General features: G+C 36.4%; 1 protein-coding gene across 12 annotated transcripts; it reads right to left on the reverse strand.

The window, feature by feature from the left end:
• Positions 1-205: 205 nt before the first annotated feature.
• Positions 206-13,945, reverse strand: LOC107760479 (uncharacterized protein ycf45). Of its 12 annotated transcripts, none has more exons than XR_012697409.1 (10): positions 13,589-13,945; positions 12,619-12,681; positions 12,093-12,170; positions 11,485-11,702; positions 9,715-9,787; positions 9,298-9,582; positions 4,331-4,474; positions 3,738-3,788; positions 2,561-2,791; positions 206-457 (listed from the first exon to the last, which is right to left on the reverse strand). XR_012697409.1 is itself a non-coding variant. In XM_075226715.1 (10 exons), exons 1-10 carry the CDS (start codon positions 13,817-13,819, stop codon positions 398-400), a joined length of 1,326 nt encoding a protein of 441 aa, XP_075082816.1. In that variant the 5' UTR covers positions 13,820-13,945; the 3' UTR covers positions 206-397. The 12 variants fall into 12 exon arrangements, 8 of the variants coding, with proteins under 8 accessions (XP_075082816.1, XP_075082818.1, XP_075082817.1 ...); XR_012697410.1 differs by lacking the exon at positions 2,561-2,791 and adding an exon at positions 5,483-5,513 and having other exon boundaries at positions 13,589-13,943; XM_075226715.1 differs by having other exon boundaries at positions 2,669-2,791.
• Between the last annotated feature and the right edge of the window lie 8,602 nt (positions 13,946-22,547).

Genomic DNA, 22,547 nt, shown 5'->3' on the forward strand with positions numbered 1-22,547 from the left:
CACCATCAACAGGTATCAGGTAACTTTATCCACCAAGGATTGGACAACTAATTTTTTATAATATTGGATTGACTAGCATGAATGGAGCGACATGGACACTGAGAACTCATATTGCCGACTCCAATTTGATTGTATTTGAGGCCTAGTTGTAATCGTACACTCTAGCAGGGCCAGCTTCTATTTCGAACTATAAGGTGGATAATCATGCCTGAAAATTCCATTTGTATCTTACTTGGATAAGGTAGATGATGATGGCAGGATCTGTCTTTTTGCTAAAAAAACTTCTGACATAAGTGACTCTTATTCTTCTCACATGCCCGCAAAATAAAGAAATATTGGTATATGCATGATCGATATATTTGTGTACCAGTAGAGCAGTGCTGGAAGTTAATAAGATTTAGTCCTTTGTTTTCCATCTCTCAATTACAACCTGTAATTGCTGAGTTCTCCGCCTAACCTGTGAAACAAAGATTTTCAGTAAGTTGGCACCAATTAGGCATTCAGCTGCACTCAGAAGAAAAACATGCAATTGTATAATCCTAACCTAAAGCAAGTAATCTCTATAACTTTGCTGCTTACTTCTGCATGCTCTTTCACAGGTTGATGCTTTCAAAAGTTAAAACAGTAGCTGAAATAATTACATCGTATTATACTTCATCTAAGCCCATTTATGTAGAGAAAATGTAATAACATTTTTGTTGAAGATTTAGAAGTTGCCTTCTTTCCTTCCCTCTAATGGCCCCACCAGCAATCCCCAGAAAGTGGAAAATAATGAAATTATTCAAAGTGGTGTTGATATTTGGGAAAACGTTCAGACTTGCCCCCGTCGTTTGTGATTTGATCTAAATATATCCTTTGTTTCGGCTCATTATGCCCGTCACCAATGGCCCTCCAAGATGTGCTGACTGGACTGATTTGTCATTGATATTTTACCACATTGGCAAGATTTACAACACCCATATCTTTTCTTCCTCCCCCACTTCCTCCCCTTCCCCCTCCAGTCCAGCCCTTCTTCCACCACCACCTACCTCACCATTATCACCACCACCATTATAGGGATGATCATTGTTAAAGAAATGGACTTTGGGCTTAAATCAAACCCAAACACTAGCTCATGAGGTGAGGATTGTCCAGACCATATTAACGAGACCACCAATCCCTTAAAGCACCAATGTGGGACTCTTCACACCACCCCTCACGCCCAGGGCCGGACATGTGGAGCGTGGGCAATTTAATATGGAGGCTCAACATTGAGAAACAAGAATTTGGATCGATCCTGCTCTTATACCATGTAAAGAAATAGATCTTGGGTTTAACTCAACCTCAAAAGCTAGCTCATGAGATGAGAATTACCCAAGCCATATTAAGGAGATCACACATCCCTTAAAGCACCGATGTGGAACTTTCACAATCATCATCCACCCCCTCCATCTCTTCTTCATCGAGATACACTGCCACAATTATTAACACCAGCATCCTCCTCCTTACTAGTTACTACCACACCACTACCGCCTCCATTAACACACGGAAATAAATACCTCAATGAATGCCCAAACAAAAGGTCCTACCAAAAACATCCTTTGCATAAAGATACCATCTTTTTTTAATTAAAGGTGGTATCCGGACCAGCTTGCGCACATCTCGACTAATTCTACAGGGTACCTGCTACCTCCCACCCATCACAAGTTCCGGATAATTCTATTCACCAAGACTTAGTCAGATGGGAGAAATACTATATCACAGAAAATTAAAATAAAATAAAATAAATTGGTGGAAGAACCCAAAGATCCGTCTCTCAGCATGAAATTACATTAGCAAAAGGGTGTCATATCCGCCTCTCACCATGAAATCCATCCACATCAAGGAAAGGGGGTCAAATCCATCAATTTATGTAGGGATCTCTTAATAAGAATTTAATGGCTGATTTTGGGGTGCATGAATCCGGGTTTCTATTTTCACAACGAGCTCCTTTTTACATATAATTGTTGGGTTTTTTGTAGATGTAGATGAACGAAAAAATAGAATTGGGGGATATATCTTGTGAATGGGTGTGAAGGAGAAAGGATTGTGGAATAACGTAAGGATCATGGTTTTTGGCGGTGTTTGTTGAAGGGAGTAGGAGAGGTGATGACGATAGAGGACGAAGATGAGGAAGGGCTAGTGGTGATGGAAGGGGGAGGAAATGGTGGTAGCGGTGGTAGCAATGGTAAAGGGAAGGAGGGAAGAGGAGGGGTAGGAGAGGGGAGGGTAGTGGGAAAAGGGGATAAATGGAAATTGTTTCCACCATGGCAAATTATTCCCACATGGAAACCACGTGGTATGTCACATCAGATCCATGTCAACCCCCACCAGTCCCCTAGGAGGGTCACTAGTGACAGGGACATAAATGACCCCATCTTTAACGCGAGGGCATCTATGAGCCGACGGGTAAAAGAGCATATTTAACCCAAATGGCAAAAGATAGGGGCAAATTTTGACTTTTTCCCCTTGATATTTTATTCATATCAGATCGTTAGAGTAATTAGATTTGCACCAAATTGTTATTATCTTATACACTTACGAGAACATCCTAACATGATTGCTATGTTGCGCAAACTCTTGAAAACAGCTGTCACACCAGTGTCGGATCTTCCAAAAATGCACTAATTTTGGAGGATCCGAGATGCACCTGGCAACATTTTTGGAAAGTCCGAGCATCATAGTATAATTGTTTGCAAAATATCAAGTAGACCTCGCAACATCTCCTTAATCCCATCTGAAAGCAGTTATCTTTAGTCGATCTTGCGCATTGCTACAACTCAGAACACAATAGTAATGAATCAGATTAATGAAGGCTCATGCTTACTTCAAAGGAACTTGTTATGAATGGAGAGAGACTAAAGTAATAGACTTTGGCACATTTTGCAAGAAAGGTTGCCAAGTGACAATCCAATTCAGTTAGAATCATCTTTCCTTTATTTGGATATTTAATATTTTGCAACAACCAAGTCGGATATGGTCCAATCACTGTACAGATTTCTGCCATTGGGAAATAAATGCAATTAAGTAGTTTAAAGGACTTTATCAAAATAATAATATTAATGATGATGATGATGATTAGATTACATGTTTTCCTATCCTCAAAAGCAAAAAGAATATTCTCTTTCAGCATTATTTACCTCGATGGTTGAAATCTGAAGGAAACAAATTATATAACTTGTAGAGAATGTGTAAGACAAGATAGACCTAAATCATGGGGGAGGAAGTGTCTCAAAAGACTTACAATCTAACGGGGTCCACAAATACTTACCAAAAAGTAGAATACAGTGCAACAAAAAAGTTCTATGCAGGCAATACCATCTAGTTGGGATTAAGGCTATACACTTTTATTAGGTCCAAGGTTTGATAGAAATTCTTTTTGTCTGTTTAGAGATTTGTGTGTTCGATGAAAATATAGAGAATCTCTAGTGTTAAAGAACCCCAAATTATTAAACACATAAATCAAGTCCAAATGGAACCTAATTGTGAGAAATTGTCCAGCCGACTCCAACTAGCTCTGGTTTGAGGCGGCGTTGTTCACTTCTTGTTGCAAGATCATTTGCAAATAAGGTTAAAAAACATATTTTAACTTGTAATGACAATACTCAGGGTTTGAATCAAGAGTGTACTAATTAATACTTTCTTTTTGTGGTGAAGAATTGTCAACTAAATAGAAGCTATATACAAGTTCATAACTAACAAGAACAAATATATAGTACCTCAACTCGCGGTTTTTTCCCTCGAAGCAGAGCATCAACACTTCTTTCAGTCTGTATTTTGTTCCAGAAAAAGAAAAAAAGCTATTAGGATTTGAAGGGTGTGGCTTGATGGTCAATGAACTGGGAGGAAAACCATGAGGTTTCAGGTTAAAATCCCAAGGGAGGAAAAACACACTAGGTGATTTCTTCCCATCTGCCTAAACCTTGGTGGGCAGAGTTACCTGGTACCTGTGCTGGTGGGAGGTAGCAGGTACCCGGTGAAATAGTGGAGGAACGTACAAGCTGGCCCGGACACCACCATCATAAAAAAGAACTCGAATAGTCGCCAGAAAGATTACAATAAATAAAGTTATGGCATATAAGTCATAGATTTCCTCTCACCCCTAGCAGTGAAAGAACCTATATTACTCTTTGACAGTAAGCTAGTATGCAAGAAGAACAAACAAGGGGATCAAAGAGGGTTATCAAAAAAAAAGAACAAGGGGATCAAAGAGGAGGGAAATATATGCCAACATGTCAATACGGAGGCAATGCTGTCTAGCATGTGATGTTTTCTATATGAAAAAAACTATTGCCTCATATTGGTGACTAACCCGGTGCAGAACCCAGGAGTGTCTCTCCCTTATTTCAATCAAAAAGGGAAAGGGCGACGGAGCTTTCCTCTCAAGAACACTTTTACTACAGTTCCTGATCCGTGCTTCCTGATCACTTAGAGTCACTGTTACTACTCCTCCAATCTGTAAGATTTGACAATTGATGAACACGAAAGGAACCCCCCCCCCCCCAAATAAAAAGCCAAAATCCAATACTAGATCAAGAAATTGTAAATGTTTAGTTCTACTATGTTGTACACGATTTGGGCGTGGGCGTGAGATCTGCATTGGATTTGGTCATCCTTACTTAGGTGCTTCGACTACACCTATTGCAAAGAAATATAGGTTGATTTGCTATGTGGTTTGACTTCAGGTGTATGTCATATATATGTACATATTCACACAAAGTATTAGAGCACCTTGCTATTATACGAAATAACTTATGAATAAAGAGTAGGTACTTACAAAGAATTTAATTATACTAGCTTTTTTTTAATAACTTCAATTCCAATCCTAAGATTTAGGTGATGACAAATCTGACTTCTAGATTAGCATCTGTGTCGAGTGCCCACACCCATATCCGAGCAACAAAGGTTATCTACATCTTTATACCAATCCTAAAACTACATAAATCACTTATATTTCCTACAAATTTCTGATGCTCAGGAAAATCAATAAAAGAAATGAGAGGCAAATATAAATTCGCTATATATTCCCATGATCCAAACCAGTAATTTGCCATTCAAGTCTAACTACCAAAAGCAAAGAAGAAATTTCCGATTATTAAACTAATCTAAACAAAAGAAAAAGGGGTAAAAAAACGTTTACCATAAAAAAAAAAGGGACAAAAACAGTGCCCTTTCGTCAGAGTTAGGTCTATGTAGAATATTAAGAAACACCAAGTCTGAATGCTATACTGAAAGGATTTCCATGTTCAACTAGAGAATTGACAACTATAAGTAAATGGACTGCTATGATCACCAAGGCCCCCTAACCTTCCAACGCTCAACTTAGAAGAACCAGCTAAAAAGGAATCCCAATGCCTTGAAAGTGGAGGCTGAGAAGAAATATGCTTTTATCAACCATCTTTCAGATGCATTTAAGAATGACATTGCAATGTCCCAGAAGCAGAAATGAGGATTAAAGATATACCGACATGTCTTCAGCTTCGTTTGTGTTTCACCTAATGGAATGAAGGAGAATAAGTAACAGAAACTTCAATAACAGAGAGCTTGATATAAATAGGAAAAGAAACTGATGAATTGATATTAGAGCAAAGCAACTGGAGTTAGTTAAATAGGCAATAAAAAAAAAATGGCTGGAGATGGAATTCATCATCCCCACCTAACAACCCTAAGAAAGTAAAACAGGAAAAGGAAAACTAAGAAATACGACGTCCGATGACCACTTAGGATGACGAAAGCCCCACAGAAATCCTGAGAAGTATCTGCTTAAAGACCGAAGCATGTATGCCTGAATGAAGAGCTACACAAGTAACTCTTTTTCCTTTCAGACGGCTGTAGTGAGGAGGATAAGAGACCATTATGTAAGTGGGAAAAAGATTTGTACCCCTATAGGGCTCTGAGAATATCAACTAAGTTATAAACCAGAATTTTGGAGATTTAGTAGAGAGGAAAGGAAGCATTGAACGAAGTCAATGAATGTAAGTTTAGGTGGTTTTATGGGGACTGGATTTCAATTGAAGCTGGAGAACCTTATGGACGCAGCTTGTTGAGCGGATAAGACAAGTATTAGATAATATCTACCTGTCGTTCAGTTTAAGGCTGGAGATGGTAGGAGAATGATTTTGCGGAAGATTAATGGAGCAAGGGACTCTTAACAACATGTAACCAGTTCATACCCTGGTTTCTAAGCAGCATACCACAGTCCAGGCCTCTTAGTGAATGTAAACTAATGAATTATTTTAAATCCCGCATTAACAAGAACAAAATATTGAAATTTCTTTTTTCCAATTCATGCACTTGTCTAATTGGAGACTTGAAGTACTGGATACTTCGGTGTTGAGAGCTGCTGACAGTTGCATCCGTTAACTAAAGTCATTTTTTTCCGGCCCCTTATAGATCTAGCAACTGCGAACTCCCTTGGAGAATGATACAGAGAAAAGCATATGTTCTAACAGAGCTTCCCTTTTTTGCTTCAGAAGCTACATGGTAATCTCTATTGACAGGTGACAGCAACCATAAGAAGAAAAGGATTCATGTGAATAGGTGTCTGTCTCTGTAAGAAGGCACAGGCGAAAGACAATCATATTTTGTGATATTTTAATTGTGCTTCTGCTTGTAAGCACCTGATGTTCATTTCTTGGGTAGTCAATTGGGTGAGCCATCATCAGTTAAAGAGTTTCAGATTTTCAATGGATGGTTACTATATCCCATTTTTCTTAATTGGTGGCTCATTAGTTCGTAGTGCAGCACCTTAAGAGTTCATGTTTATTTCTCGCTAATCTTGATGACGGAATGCCCCTCGGTGCCTTGTCTAATAGAATACTCTAACTACACATGTCAAAAGAAAAAAAAACACACAAAAACTATCAGTTCTTTCCTCTTTTTTTTTTGGATAACTGAGAGATCCCAGAGGGCCACTGGCGCAAGCTTGAAACTCGGTCGGTAATAGACTCCCTCTACCCTTCTCCAGTTAAATACCAGGTTTTTGTCTGCACAAGGTTCGAACCCATGACATGTGACTAACCCAGACATCACATGTTGTGCTCTTACCACCTAAGTTGTGCGGACTCTTCATTTTTTATGCTGAACCCGTCTCGACAGGACACTGGAACGGGTGCGGGTGCGGGACACGTTTGGGATTCAGTCAACTAACTTCGGGTACTTTGACCGGAGTCCATGGACAAATTTGGGGGGGAAATTGAGATTTTGATTTCTCAAAATAAAAGATAAAATAGATTTCAGACATGGGAAATGGCATACCTTCAATATTATAGTCCTTTTGTCTCATATTCGTTGCTTCGTGTTTCAAGCCAAACAAAGAGAAACCAAGAATTCATCTTTATAGCTCTATTTTTATAATTTTGAATTTTCTTAGCCGGACCCCAGCACCCGTATCCATACTTGAATCCGCACCCCTGAATCTTAAAATTTAGATTTTGCCGAATCTGACTCTTGGATCTGTACCCCTTGAATCTTAAAAATTTAGATTTTTTTTTTTTTTTGAAACTGGTTACTTTTCTATATTTCATATGTAGCAAAAGAGTACTTAGGTAGTACTGAAACCATATATACAAGAGTCTCTAACTATCACTGACACTCTATATTGACTCTAAAACATCAATAATGGTGTCAGTAACATTTGTGTAGATCTGATTACACCAAAAACACAACAGTAAAATAAAGTTTAACTTGATCTTCTGCACCCCATTCTCCACATTCTCAAAACATCTGGAGTTCCTCTCTTTCCAAATTGTCCACCAAATGCAAGCAGGTATAATTCTCCATCTGGTCTTGTCCTTTGCCTATAGTCCTGTTTCCTCCCAACTTTTAATAGTATCTATCACCTTCCCAGGCATGGTCCAGGAAATGCCTTTGAGGTTAAGAATAATTCTCCATAGATGAGATGTTATCTTACAGTGAAGGAAGAGATGGTTAACTGTCTCTGCTGTTTCCCCACACAAAAAGCATCTAGAACATAAAATGAAACCTTTTTTCATCAAATTATCTTGTGTAAGGACTGCTTCCTTAGCCAGTAGCCACACAAAACAAACAACTTTGTGAGGAATTTTTGTTTTCTAGATGTGTTTCCAAGGCCAATTGGCTATCTGCTGGTTGGAGTAATTTATCCTCTTGTAAGCTGCATTAACTTTGAATAAACCATTACTGCTGCCTTGCCACCATAGTACATCTTCACCTGCTTGTAATCCACTAAACTGCTCTAGTGCACAAAAGAATTCAACCACTCTTTGTGCTTCCCAATCGTTGATATATCTTCTAAAAATGATGTTCCATCCTTGAGGTGTTCACATCTCTGCAGTCTGCTATAGTCCTTTGCTGATGTAGAGCTAAATTGAAGACTTCTGAAAAAGCCACATCCAATCTGCCAACTTCATGCCAATTGTCCTTCCAAAAGCTAGTCTTATTGCCATCAAACACTTTGATCTTGGAATCATCCCTCAACTCACTCCACGGTGATCTAATGGATCTCCATAGACTAACCCCATATGGTGTAGTGACCTCCTTAGTCATCCATTTGTCTTCCTGTCCATATTTTGCTTTCATAATGTTTTTCCCACAGGAGTTGATTCTCCTTGTTGAGCCTCCACAACCATTTCATTCTAAGAGCTTTACTCTGAATCTTCAAGTTCTTGATCCTTAACCCTCCAAGGTTCTTGCCAAAAGTGAGTGCTTTCCATTTCACCAAGTGGTAGCCCTTCCTTTCTTTGTTCCCATTCCATAAAACATTCCTCCTGATGCTATCCAACCTATTGATGATCCTTGTTGGAATGGGGAACAAGGACATCATATATGTTGGAAGTGCATCAAGAACTGAGTTGATAAGAGTCACTCTGCCACCTAGAGATAGATACTGGGTTTTCCACCTGGCCAGTTTCTTTTCACACTTCTCTATAACATTGTTCCAAATCCCTATTGACCGAATCCGACTCTCGGATCCATACTCATATCGAATACCCGCACCCGAGTCCGAGCAACTTAGCTTACCACTAGACCAAAGCCCTGAGGGGCTACACACAAAAACTATCAGTTGAAATAGAAAAGTTTAATACTGAATCTAAACGACTGAAAAACTTCTTAGATCACCTCTTTAAATCAAAGAGATACAAAAGTAATATACTTGCTTACCATTAGGCAACAAAAAATAGATACGAGAAGATGCTTTAAGGATATTCAAATGATGCTGATATGGAATGTTGTGTAGGACAGTAAAATAGAGAAGATTGCTTCTTTTATTAAGGAAGTCATAAGGAGTTCCACACATACCAGATCACACAGAGTAGGATTCTTAATTATATTCTCAAGCTGCTCGCCATGAGCTGTACCAATAAGCATAACTCCTCTCTCAGCAATTGTACGGCAAGCATGAACTTCAGCTTCAGTGCCAATCTCATCTATAATGATCACCTCAGGCATGTGATTCTCCACAGCCTCAATCATAACTTGATGCTGCATCGACGGGTCTGGAACCTGCAATCTTCTTGCCCCTCCTATTGCAGGGTGGGGAATATCCCCATCACCTCCTATTTCATTGCTTGTGTCAACAATAACCTGTCACAATGATCTCTAAGATGTAAAAATTTCCTTCAGTAGCAGCACAATAAACAAAACAGTAAATAAGATTTGAGAAACAAAGCAGGAAAGCAAAACCATAAAGCCAATTGCAATGGTTAGTTAACAAACCACTCTTTTATGAAGTTCATCTGACAAGACACGAGATATCTCTCGCACAACTGTAGTTTTACCAACACCAGGTCTGTTAAAATCAAGAGAGAAAAATCAGAGAGAGACAGAATAATATTTACAGGATAGCAAGGTCTACTCAACTGTGATGAAGCCTGATGTTTATCAGCTTAGTAGGACAACTTAGAAAAGATTAAGCCACGAGCAAGTTCGATAGTTCAGTTGAGCTCATATTAGGAACCAGTTATCCAGAATCATGAGGAAGAAATTTGTTGGCATCGTGTTGATATTTTTCCAAAGAAAAAAGAGGGATAGGGAAAGAAAGAATATTGTATGCATCACGATTGATATTGTTCCAAACATAACTTTGTCTCCTAGGTTAGACCAAAGCTACAAACGAGTACAAGCTAACTCATTATCTCGAATCAGATAGGCCAGAAGGTAAGCTGCTTGGCTTCAACTAATTGCCTTAGCCAGTTCACATTCAATGACAACTTTCCAAGCCTCCAAAAAGCAATAGCTGCTGAACTGCTTAAAATATCACAGCATGCACTTCCTAAATCCACTTGATACCTAACTCATCTGGTTAACCTTGGAAATTGTGGCCACTTAAATTGGAGTTTTATTCAGTATGTTGAAATGCATGAAAATCTGGCAGTGCTAGAGAAGGGACGCAATTATTAGCTAATTTAGCAATGCAACATACCCTCTCACGTGAACACATGGAAATCCTTTTGATATTGGTGGCAGTAAGACTGAACTTAGGACCACTGCCTGCTCTAACAGCTAGTGTTTTTAAAAAGCGAAAGTGCAATAAAGCGACAAGGTCCATGGCGCATGAAGCAAAAAGTGAGAAGTGACATGCTTCTTTAAAATGAAACACTTCTTCAAAGTGAAGAGCACAGTCTATGAAGAAAAACAAAATACTATACATATATGAATTTAGTGCTATAATAGTAAAATTTTCATGATATAGCTAATTTTGATGTCAGATATACAATAATGTCAATATTAACCCAACTCCTCAAAGTTGAGATCAAACAAATTGACGGTTTCTCATAGGGATCACTTTGTGCGCCGTTGTTTGAAGTGCACAATTATCTTACGCCCATGAACTGATGGCCCTTCGCTTCGTATCCCCAACATTTTAAAAGCAACTAAGTGATGGCTTTCAATGACATTGCTGATACCATGTTAAAATCTGCTACCATCACAAAAAAAAAAACTCCACTTGTTGGAGAATGAAAATAATTATTTATTTATTTATTTTAGGTCAACAACAGATGTTAAAATAAAAGTGTATCCAATCTAACAACTTAAACTTTTAGATGAGATGGTTACCCAATTCAACAAGGTATCAGACAAAAGTCTCGCGTACAAGTTTCACTGCTATACATTATCAAAAAGAAATTCCAATTTTTTGCCCATGAAAAAGGATCGCCCCACATGAGTGGGCTTGTCGAAAACACAATTAAATAAATAAAAGTTTGCCCTGTAATAGCTTAAGTTTTTAGGTGGGGTGATCAAATAATTAAACAGGGGAAAAGAAGCAACAGTAGGTATTGACATCCATAATAGATGGATCTTTTAGGTAAAAACACAGAGATTATAAGGACAATGATAATGTTCATGGCGCAATCCGTATTTCAAACCCATAAATAAACAATTTGACTATAAGAGTTTTATGAGAACCATTATAACTCACAAATCTTCTTGTGATATTTAGAGATGACCATTTTGCTTCTGAGGTGGCATATTATGCTCACTTACCGTCCAACAAACAAAATGCTCTCACCAAAATCAAGCAAATCCCGCACCATGTCAATCCGTCCCCTGGCCCTGCCGACTCGGCAAGTCAAACCAATGACTTCCCCCTTTCTATTCCTAATTGCAGAAATGCGATGCAAAGTACCCTCAATGCCAGCTCTATTATCTCCTCCAAATTGTCCAATTGACTTGAGGACAAATTGTATTTCTTCCATAGAGACCTGCTTAAAAGAAGAAACATATATAACTAAGATCTTCTAATAATCTCCTAGCATCCAGTTTTTACTTTTTGTGTTCCTTCAGCAAAAGACGAATAACAGTCAAGATTTAGACATAACTAAGCTCTTCTGATAATCTTTTAGAGTTCAATTGTTGTTTTGTATTTCCTTCAGACAAAGACATTTTAGAGTCACTCTAATACATTCATCAGATAAACAATTCAGCCTTAAGGTTCAAGACCACTACTTTCTTTCCTTTTCCTTTTCACTTCTTAGTATACTACAATATGCTTCCAGTGTTCCTAAGCAAGAAGTGCACTAGTCATCATCATGACAAGAAATGCTTCGATATTTTTCATAAAGTAGAGTAACATCAATACCTTTAGTGTTTACCTCAGTGTTTCGGAGGTATCGCCTACCAGAGTCATCTGTGTAGTGTGCTTGCGGCAAACAGCCCAAATCTAATATCACCTATAAACATTGCATAACAATTATCATGCAAAAAAAAAATTACTGATAAACTACGTCATAATAAGAAGCTTAACTTGTTAGTGGTAAGAAGATCAATCTAGTCAGATTACAAAGATGACAATTTGCAGAACACTGATCATATTTTTTTCAGTAAGAGACCTCCTCGACACCAGAATATCAGCAAAAGATACCATCTTTTGTAGGCGCAGTTAAGTTGCTGGCATGGTTAAACTATAACGCTAACAAATCAAGATCAGCTCATTGGCTAACGGTAAGATTTAAGGCAAACCAATCACTTAATTTGCTATTCAAGAGATAAAGTGAGTCAAGCTAAAATTAACAAGGAGAAATCCGGGTATTTCCTCCTTTTTCGAAGGTATCCCAAGAGTCGTGACTAAGTATTACTGAGGATTATGATGGAGAACTTCCCATCATTAGAAATAGATACCTCGAGTAGTTGATCTTGGCTGGGGTCACACGAAAGTGTGTCCCTTAAGTCACAGGGCAGAATCTGCAAAAAGAAGAAAAGGAAAAAAAATTATTAAAGTTCATTTTGAAGCACGATATTCCATTACCTAAAGCAAATATTTAGATAATACAACTGCACAAGAGATCAAAATCACAGTATGCTTAAGTGACCCTCCGACCCCAGCTATCCAGCCCTTTGTTTGGGAACAAATTACAAAAATTACGACGAACTATAAAAAACAATTTGCCACTGCAATGTGCATAGTCCTCTAAACCTGAAATATAAACAAGTAAACCACATTCCACACTAATAATTAAGGGAGGCAAGATGATCCTTGTGCGACACTCACAAGTCACAAGTTTTAAATAGAGGTAAAAGTTCATTCTTGAACAAGTAATTACCTCATTTAATCAACATATCCCATTTGTAGTAATCACTATCCCATATTCATGTTTTACTCCTAATCTCTATTTAGTTCCTTGTTAATTTTCTCATAGGTTTTTATGTGTTTAGTATCAGAAAAGTTCATTTTCTCATGAGTCTATATTTTCCGCGAAACAGCTCTAACAAATTTCATAGGAAAAATAGAAAAATCTCAAGTACTCCATGGCGTTCCCAAATTTTATAGTCAAACTAGTAGGAGTCAGTAATGTGAATCAATAACACTAAACTTCAAATCCAACTAGTTGGTATATCTATGTAGATACCAATTCATGATCATATAGAATAGTCATGCATCAAATTGAGAGTAGTAAAATGTATGGTTTCTCCCTCATTTCACTTCAAACTTTAAAATCTAGCAGACATTTCTAAGTTTTTTTTTCCTCTTTCTAGCATCTTTACGAAAGCACATTCTCTCAAACTTCCTCCTTTATTCGAATTTAAGACTAATTATGCAAACTCACATTTTTAATAACAAAAACAAATACACAAAAGACAGAAGAAGCACCTGAAAGAGGGAATTCATATCATCTTCAGAATGAGTATTACGAGATGAAAGGCGTGCTGAAGTAGCATAAACTACACATAATTTTCTTCCGGCACGAGAACGGTGGCTAAGCCATAGCTTAGCACGCATCAACGTTCGATAATGTGAAGAACTGAAGAAGCGAAATTTTTTCCTTTTTACGGCTGGACTAATGACGCTAGTGACTGCAGACATCAATAAGATAGAGCCCATTTCGTATAACAAGTTTTGACCAATTTCGCAGTTGCTCTTCACTCCATTGAATCAAGATTATGCCGAATTGTACGGAGTGTTGTATCTTTTCTTTTTTTGCAGGTGGAAGTTGAATTACAGCTTGTTTGGATGGTTGTTGCCCATGTTTTTATTATGAATTGTACTGTGTTGTATTGTAGTGTATTTTATTGTATCGTTTTATAATATATTATATTGTATTATTTTATAAATATAATATTTGAATAGATTGCATTGTTTGATGTTGTTAAATAGCATTTTGTTGTTTGGTTTGACTGTATTGTATTGTATGGTAATCGATAAGTTTACTAAAATATACTCAATTATTTAAATATTAAATTTATCAAGAATTACGCATAAAATAATTTAAGAAAATTTCTTTCTACTAATTTATCACTAAATATGTCTTGTAAACAGATTAAGTAATTAAATTCATGCAAATTCTAACAAAATTAGCAATTTTACGTTGGAGTTGGAAGCGGCAGAAGTTCTGGAAAAAAAAAAAAAAGGGGGACAAAGACAAAGTAGATTATAGGTGGGAGATTTGGAATTAAAATTAAAAAAAAAAGGTAAAGGGTAAAATAGAATTATGGATTAATAAGTTAGGGCATAATTGGAAAGAAAAATAGGAAACAATCCCACCACACCAAATCGGTTGTTTCAATAAATGGAACTTTTCATTATTCTGGAACAATGGATTTAACCAATTTTTTAAAAGACGTGGGCGTAAGGCGAGGCGTAAGCCCGAGGCACGGGGCGTAAGCCCTATAGGTATTTAATTTTTAATATTTTATAAAATAATATAATTACAGTAAATATTTATAAACAGGTAAAATTGCATAAAAATTGAAGAAAACAATAAATATGTGAAATATATATATGTGCTCCATTCCCACAAAAAACTAGTCAAAACAATCTATTATACGTATTTACAAGCACAAGTAACTTGAGTCTAAAAGAATAAAGTTTTCTATATGGAGAAACAAAAAGGATGACTACCCTGCAATTTGAACTTTGAACTTGATGCTATGAAAGAGAATGGAGTTCTCTTTGTATTTGTAAAAAAAAAATTGAATATTTGTTGCTTTTGGGAGATATTAGCAGACTAGCGGACAAGATAAAAAATTAGAAAAGACCATGAATTAGGGCTTTAATCTATAAAAAAAAAGGTTTTAAACTTTTAAATTTAACACATTTCAGTTCTTTTTTAAAACTTTTGAATAATTATCAAGCCGACTTTTGAGAATTTGGGTCTTATATGAAAGACTTATTCAACAATTTTTGTTTTAATTTGAAAAAGTCTTTGGGCTTACGCCTCAATAAAAACAATGCACCTCAAACGCTCGGGAGTACGTCCCGAATTGCTGGGCGTACGACTCTTGAGACTTTCGCCCCACACCATTGCTACGGGGTGTTTTTGGTGTGCCTCGCCTCAGGGCTCGCCCCGAAAATGCCTTTTAAAATACTGAATTTAATAGTACAATAAAATCAATTTTAATGAAACAATCAAAATAAATATTATTTTAAAATAATAATACAATTTGTTTTGGGTTAACAATACAATAGGAAGCAACGAGTAACAACCATATAGAGTTGGAAACAAAGTGGTCTTATTATTTCCACGTGTGTATACTTTTTGGGGCAAATGAAATACAGTACTCCCTGCCTCATAATTTATGTGACATGTTTAATTGGGCTTGGAGTTTAATAAAGATAATTGTTAAAATGTAGGGAAAATTACGCGATATATCAAGCATTTACATTATATTTATTATTTGTAACTATACGTTCAGCAAATTTATCATTCGTAGTTATATTTAAATTTTATAGCAAATTCAAAAAATAAGAGATTAATTATTTTGAACTGAAATAGAGCAACAAGCTCTCATAGCTCAATTGGTTAGAGTGCTTGCTTAGCTAGTAAAGGTCTTGAGTTTGAATCTCAACAAGAATATTTTATTTTTTTGTATTTCTGTATTACAATTGCACGAATGAATATAACTGTAGTGATAATTAGATAAATTATAATTATTAGGCTGTAAATTATAGTGATTTATAAAAATTTCTAATTATTTTGTTATTCAATCTTAGGTTCACCGTCTCTTAAGGTGTTGGGACAAGTTCAGAAGTCTCACGATGCATCAGATTGTCATATAACTTGCCCAAAAGAACATCAGATATGTTATAATGGAACTTGTGCTTGCATAAACCAACAAGAATATCTTGCTGGAGCTGGTTCATTAAACAAGCCTACTCATATGCATTGACGGATGTAGAGTATAGTTATTGGGTTTTCGGAAACTCAGTGATCCTGTATTTTTATTAAAAATTTCATTAAATATCTATAAATATATAACTGTAAACTCAGTTATTATTGTATATTAACTTGAGATTACAATAGTAACTCATAAACTTCAAATTTTAAATCGGTCTATGCTCATATGCAACACCGATCGTGACTGAAAAAAATGTCTATAAGATTGTTTGGGTGAAAACCCGTATAGGGTTGTCAGAATTAAAAAATCAAGACATTATAAGGAAGTAGTATACGATTATGTCCTATTTTATATTTTAACATATACAAAGATTGTTACTCCACCCCCTCTACAAAGAAATATGTCGATTTGGTAAGTACTTATTTTGAACAAACAAAAAAAAAGAGACTAAGTGGATACTTTTTTTGAACCGAAGAGAATGATAATTTAATTCTAAACATTCTACTTATAATTTATCGTCACATATTTTTCTGTGACTTGGATCATAAATTTTAAAGGAATTTTGCTGAAAGTATAGCTAAGAATGGTAATAGAATATAAATATTTGATGTGTCGCTTAATTTTTCCAAAATTAAACATAAGAAATGATTATTACATAATGACTTTAAGTTATATATAATGACATTATAAAAAATATTTACATAAGCAAATCAAGTATAAAATAGTGACAAGCAAAATTCCTATAATAAGTATAGGGACAACAACAACAACAATAATAATATACCCAGTATTATTTCACACGGGATATGGAGAGGATAGTGTGTACGCAGACCTCACCCCTACCTTGTGATGATAGAGAGTCTGTTTTCAATATACCCTGACTCAAGAAAGCATAACCACCACATTAATAAAAATATAGACAAGAAAGGACAATACCAAAAAGTCATATAAAAGTAAAATAAAAATAAAAAGATAGTAAGGTGATCAACGATGAAAGAAAATAACGATTAGTCATAAAAATCTACTACCAACGTCTCTCTGAGCTGAATTTTCAGCGGAATAAATACAACCTTAAAAATCACCTTTTATAATAATCCAACATCCTTCTTCCGCCATCCACCACCCCAACTACCACTTCACTATCAGAGGCGGACTTATATGTTAAAGTGATGGATTATAAATTTTGACAAAAATTTTATATTTATATATATATATATATATATATATATATATATATATATATATATTAAAAATAATTAATTTAAAGCAACATGTCACCATAAACACTAAAAGTCGAACCGAATACTGTGCCCGCCGCTTAAAAATCGTAGGTTCGCCTCTTTTCACCGCTACCAGAACAATAACAAACCCACTTGAAAACCACCTTTTATAATCATCCAACCTCCTCCTCCTTTCTATTTTCCACATCTCTCTCCTTTTAAATAACTAAATCATTGCAGTCCACTTTAAAGACCATTTCACCAGAAAATCTAATTTTCGGCAATTATATCTTAAAAAGGATTCAATAAGAGTTTGTTCTTATTTGTTAAAACTTTAATGTCTAAATTACATTTTTATTTGAGTTGAAAAAGAATTGGGTTATTAAAGAGTGTTAGATCTGAAGTTTCGTTTGAATCTCTGTTTGAGATGAATAAGGGTGCTCGATCAAAGCTTATAGTTGGGTTCAAAAGCCATAAATTTTAGCATATGAACTTGAAATTATTTGAAAACCCAATACTTTGTGTTTGTGATGGGCATCATTTTTTCAGTTAAGATCTGATTGTGAAAATGGAAAGAGAATAGAGAATAATTGTGATAGGCTAGCTATGAATCTTCACATCTTAATTTGGTTGAGGGCGGTGGTGGTTCTTGCGGCTCCTCCTTCTGTCATAAGGTTGCTGGTTGCCGGAGAATCTAAAACAGAGTAACAAGCAATTTCGAAATGAAACAGACTGGATTTTACCAACAAAAAAAAAGGAATGTTTTTGATCATTTTAAGTTATAAAATTATGGTAATAACTAATTAAGTCTAATTAATTGTATAAATTCCAATTGAAAAATGACACCTGTGCAAATTAATCAGTTTTTAAGCTCAACTTTTTAGCTCACATGCTTTCAAGAGAGTGAGCACACTCTCTGTGCCACATCATCAATCAAAGAGTGTTTTTATTCAGCTTTAAGAAAGTTCAAGGGTGTAATGGGGCTCCTGCAAAATTTAGGTGTATAACTGAGAATCCGAGACAAGTTCAGGGGTAATTTTATGTCTTTTCCCTGTAAATTAATTAGCAACCTCGTAAAACGGTAATTAACATGTTTTTACAAGTTAAAAAAATATTGATAGTGTAACAACTTGATACTTACCGTATGTGCAATTTAAACCCTTAAATAAAAGGCTTAATCAACAAACCAGGAAATATTTAACTTGTAAAAAATTTCATGTTGCCATTATATCAAGATTCAAAGGTTTTTTTTCTTATAAGCCGATGACCAATATAGTGTGGGTTAAGTAATAAATATATTAATTATGTGCATTATCTTTGTCATGACCCAACTTCCACCGGAGCCGAGACGACGCCTAACACTACTAGTTAGGTAAATCAACAATCACACAATAATAACGAATTTGAATAAACATGGTTTAACAAACTCAACAGCGAAAATTCATAAAATAACTGAGTAAACAACCACAATACTGCTACAATCATCCCAAAGATCTGGTGTCAATGAGTACATGAGCACTACTGAGTATCAAAACACAAGACCAAATCCTCGATACAATTGTCTGAATAATAGAAACAGTAATAATAGAAATAATGAAAAAGAACTTCAAGGTCTGCGGACGACATAACAACTAGCTCGTAGTCTCCCAAAAGCTTGTAGCAACAGAACTCTAGAGATCACCTCGTCCGGAAGTACCTGGATCTGCACACGAAGTGCAGTGTATAGTATGAGTTCAACCAATTCCATGTACTCAATAAATAACAACTCTAACCTTGGGCTGAAAGCAGTGGCGAGCTCAGAAGAAACAGTCAGAGACCAATAACAATAACCACTAACAACTCAGATCATAAAGAAAATAGTATAAGTAAATAACTCAATGATATCATGTTCAGCTCGTTCACATTTAGAGAATTTAGACATGCTTTCCAAGTATAACAGTTAAATCCCAACATGGATAAAATATTTTATTTACCAGCTAGCATGAGGAAAGTACATCTATATGCCTACATGTCAAATCAACAATATCACAGTGACACCATCAAGAATAATCACACAACAATGCTTAGCATTATACGGGTGCCTGACATAAATGCCCATCATCAAAGTACATATATAAAACAGTGTGCCTACACCCACTGCTGGCATGTCAGACTCCGGAGGGGCGAATCCTGTCAAGCGTTAATCATAATCACATAGCCCAATAGTGAGGCCTAGTGTACGTGTCGTCCCAAATCAATAACACTTAGCTCAACATGAGTCTGGTGTACGCATCACCTCAAAATCAATACCAAATCGGCTATATGGCCTAAGCTCAGTCATCAACTGGTCAAGTCTCAGTTAATCACATCTCACAGTATTCAATTCAACAATGTTACACATATGAGGCATCAACAACATGTGAGGAATCAAATAAGAAAGTACTGAGGCAGAGATACCATACACGGATATCACATCATGACTGAGAATATGTGTACAATTAAGGCAAATAGCTCAGAAATGACAAAAATGACCCTATCAAGTCTCAAACAAGTAGCACATAGCCTAGACATGATTTCTAGCATAAATCAGAACTCAAATGATCATACAGGATTAGAAAAACACGGATATAACAAGGCATGATAGCAAAATAATCTCATAATATCCTAAAAGCTATATCTAATCATGAATACTCTGGTGCACGCACACACGCCCGCCACATAGCGCGTACGTAACCCCAATACCTCTCATATAACATAGTTTTCAGGGTTAAGTACCCTCAAATCCAAGTTTAGATATGTTACTTACCTCAAAATGCGTCAATCAATACTCCAAAAAGCCCTTGCCACGCGAATCGGCCTCCGAGCGACTCGAATATAGCCAAAACAACTTAATATTAACAATAATAGCCATAGAAAATAATTTCACATAATAAAACTAAGGTCTTTAATCAAAATCGGAAAGTCAACCTAAAAAGTCAATCCCGAGCTCGTAACTCAAAACTCACAAATTCTGAACACCCATTCAATTATGAGTCCAACTATACTAATTTCATCCAATTCCAACAGCAAATCGGCCCTCAAATCATCAAATCCCACTCTCCAATAACATAGTCTAAAATCTCTCAATTTCACCTTAAATTCACATAAACTAGGTGTAATAATTAACGGGTAATAAATATCTATCAACAAAAGTGATTAAACTTCACGTACCTCTCCAATTGTAGCAAAAAGCCTACAAAACATTGCCTCTAACCGAGTTCCAAAATCCCAACTATGAGAAAAATGACCAAACCCTCGTTTTAACTTTCTGCCCAGCGATTTGCATCTGCAGCTCACCCAGTAGCACTTGCGACGCCGCATTTGCGATCAATTTCTCGCATATGCGGGATCCACTTAAGTTCCAACCATGTGCACCTACGGTTACCTCTCCTCACCTACGGGACCCCTTCTGCGACCAACCTTCCGTGTCTGCGGACTCTCAGGCCTCCGTCTAGCTTTGCTTCTACGCTCACTTTCCCGCATCTGCGGGCTCGCAGATACAAAAATTCCCTTTGCACCTGCGCTCCTCCCCAACACCAAACCCAGCCTAGCCCGCTTCTGTGATCACCAGGCCATTTATGTGGCCTCGCACCTGCGGCCAATCCCTCACAGGTGCGATTGCACCAGAACCTGCAACCTTCAGCAACTCTTCTTAGTCCAAACATGATCGGTAACTCATCCGAATCACACCCGAGGTCCTTGAAACCCCATCCAAACATACCAATAAGTCTTAAAACACAATATGAACCTACTCGAAGCCTTAAATCACATCAAACAACACCAAAATCATGAATCGCACATCAATTCAAGCCTAATGAAACTAATGAACTTTCAACTTCCAAAACTTATGCCGAATTACATTATACCAAACCGGAATGACCTCAAATTTTTCTTGCAAGTCCCAAATGACACAACAGACCTATTTCAACTCCCGGAATAAAATTTTGATCCCGATATCCACAAAGTCAACTCCCAGTCAAACCTCTCAACCTTCCAAACTTTCAACTTTCCAACTTTCGCCAAAACGCACAACATCAACCAACGGACCTCCAAATCAACATCCAAACATACGCCTAAGTCCAAAATTACTACACGAAGCTCTTGAAATCATCAAAATACCATTCCGAAGTCGTCTACACAAAAATCAAAATCCAGTCAACTCTTTCAACTTAAGCTTCCAACCTTGGGGCTAAATATCCCAATTCACTCCGAAACTTTTCCGAAATCAATCCAACCACCCCGGTAAGTCACATAACCACAAATGAACGTAGAAGAAACAATAAATAGAAAACCAAGACTACAATATACAAAATGACCGGCCAGGTCATTACAATCTTACTTATCATATTCACTCTAGACTCAATAACTCTAAATATTTAACTCGCTTATTTTTCTTATATAATTAGACATTCATTTCTAACATTGGAATGGTGGAGGAAGAAAATAAAAAGAAACCTTACCAAAGAAAATAAGCAAGAAACAGAAGAAAAAGATTGTTGATGATTTCTCCATCTTTTGGACCTCCTTTTAGCAAAACAAAGATGTTGCACAAAGCTTTTCTGGAAACACATTTTTATACACACATCAATCATATTTAATTTTGATCGATGGCTTAACTAGCATAGTGAAAAATAGTAAGTAATAAAAGTGATTAGCCAACATATTTTGGAGGTGGTTTCGGGGACTAAGAAACAAAGTTATACTATTTAACTAATCACAAATCGTAAGTCGGATACTTTACGCAAGTTTAGTCTTAGGCAAAAACATAAATTAAAGCAATTAAACAGGCAAGAATAACTCAAATATTACAATTAAGGCATGGCGTGAGTCTAAATCTACCCAACCTAATCAGAAATTCTAGCATACGAACGGACACTCGTAACCTCATACATGCGTAGCCCCTACAATATGTAGAACATAGCAATTATAACACCTACGAGGTAAATTCCCCTTTACAAGATTAGACATGAGACTTACCTCGCTCCGAAATCCGATAACCGGCTCCATCGCCTCTCTAACTTCTCAAACCGATGCCAAACGATCCAAAACTAATCAAACAATGTTCAAACCAATCAAAATATACTCCAATACTCGTAATTTAACAATTTATAACAATTCTCATTTTCGCTTGAAAAGTCAACATAGTCAACCCCGGGGCCCACATGCCTGGATTCCAAAAATTATCAAAAATAAATATTAACCTTAACTTATATAGTATATATTCAGAAAACCATCCATTTTCATCCATGAATTGAC

The sequence above is a fragment of the Nicotiana tabacum genome, chromosome 12 (assembly GCF_000715075.1).
Source record: "Nicotiana tabacum cultivar K326 chromosome 12, ASM71507v2, whole genome shotgun sequence".
NCBI classification, from domain to species: Eukaryota; Viridiplantae; Streptophyta; class Magnoliopsida; order Solanales; family Solanaceae; genus Nicotiana; species Nicotiana tabacum.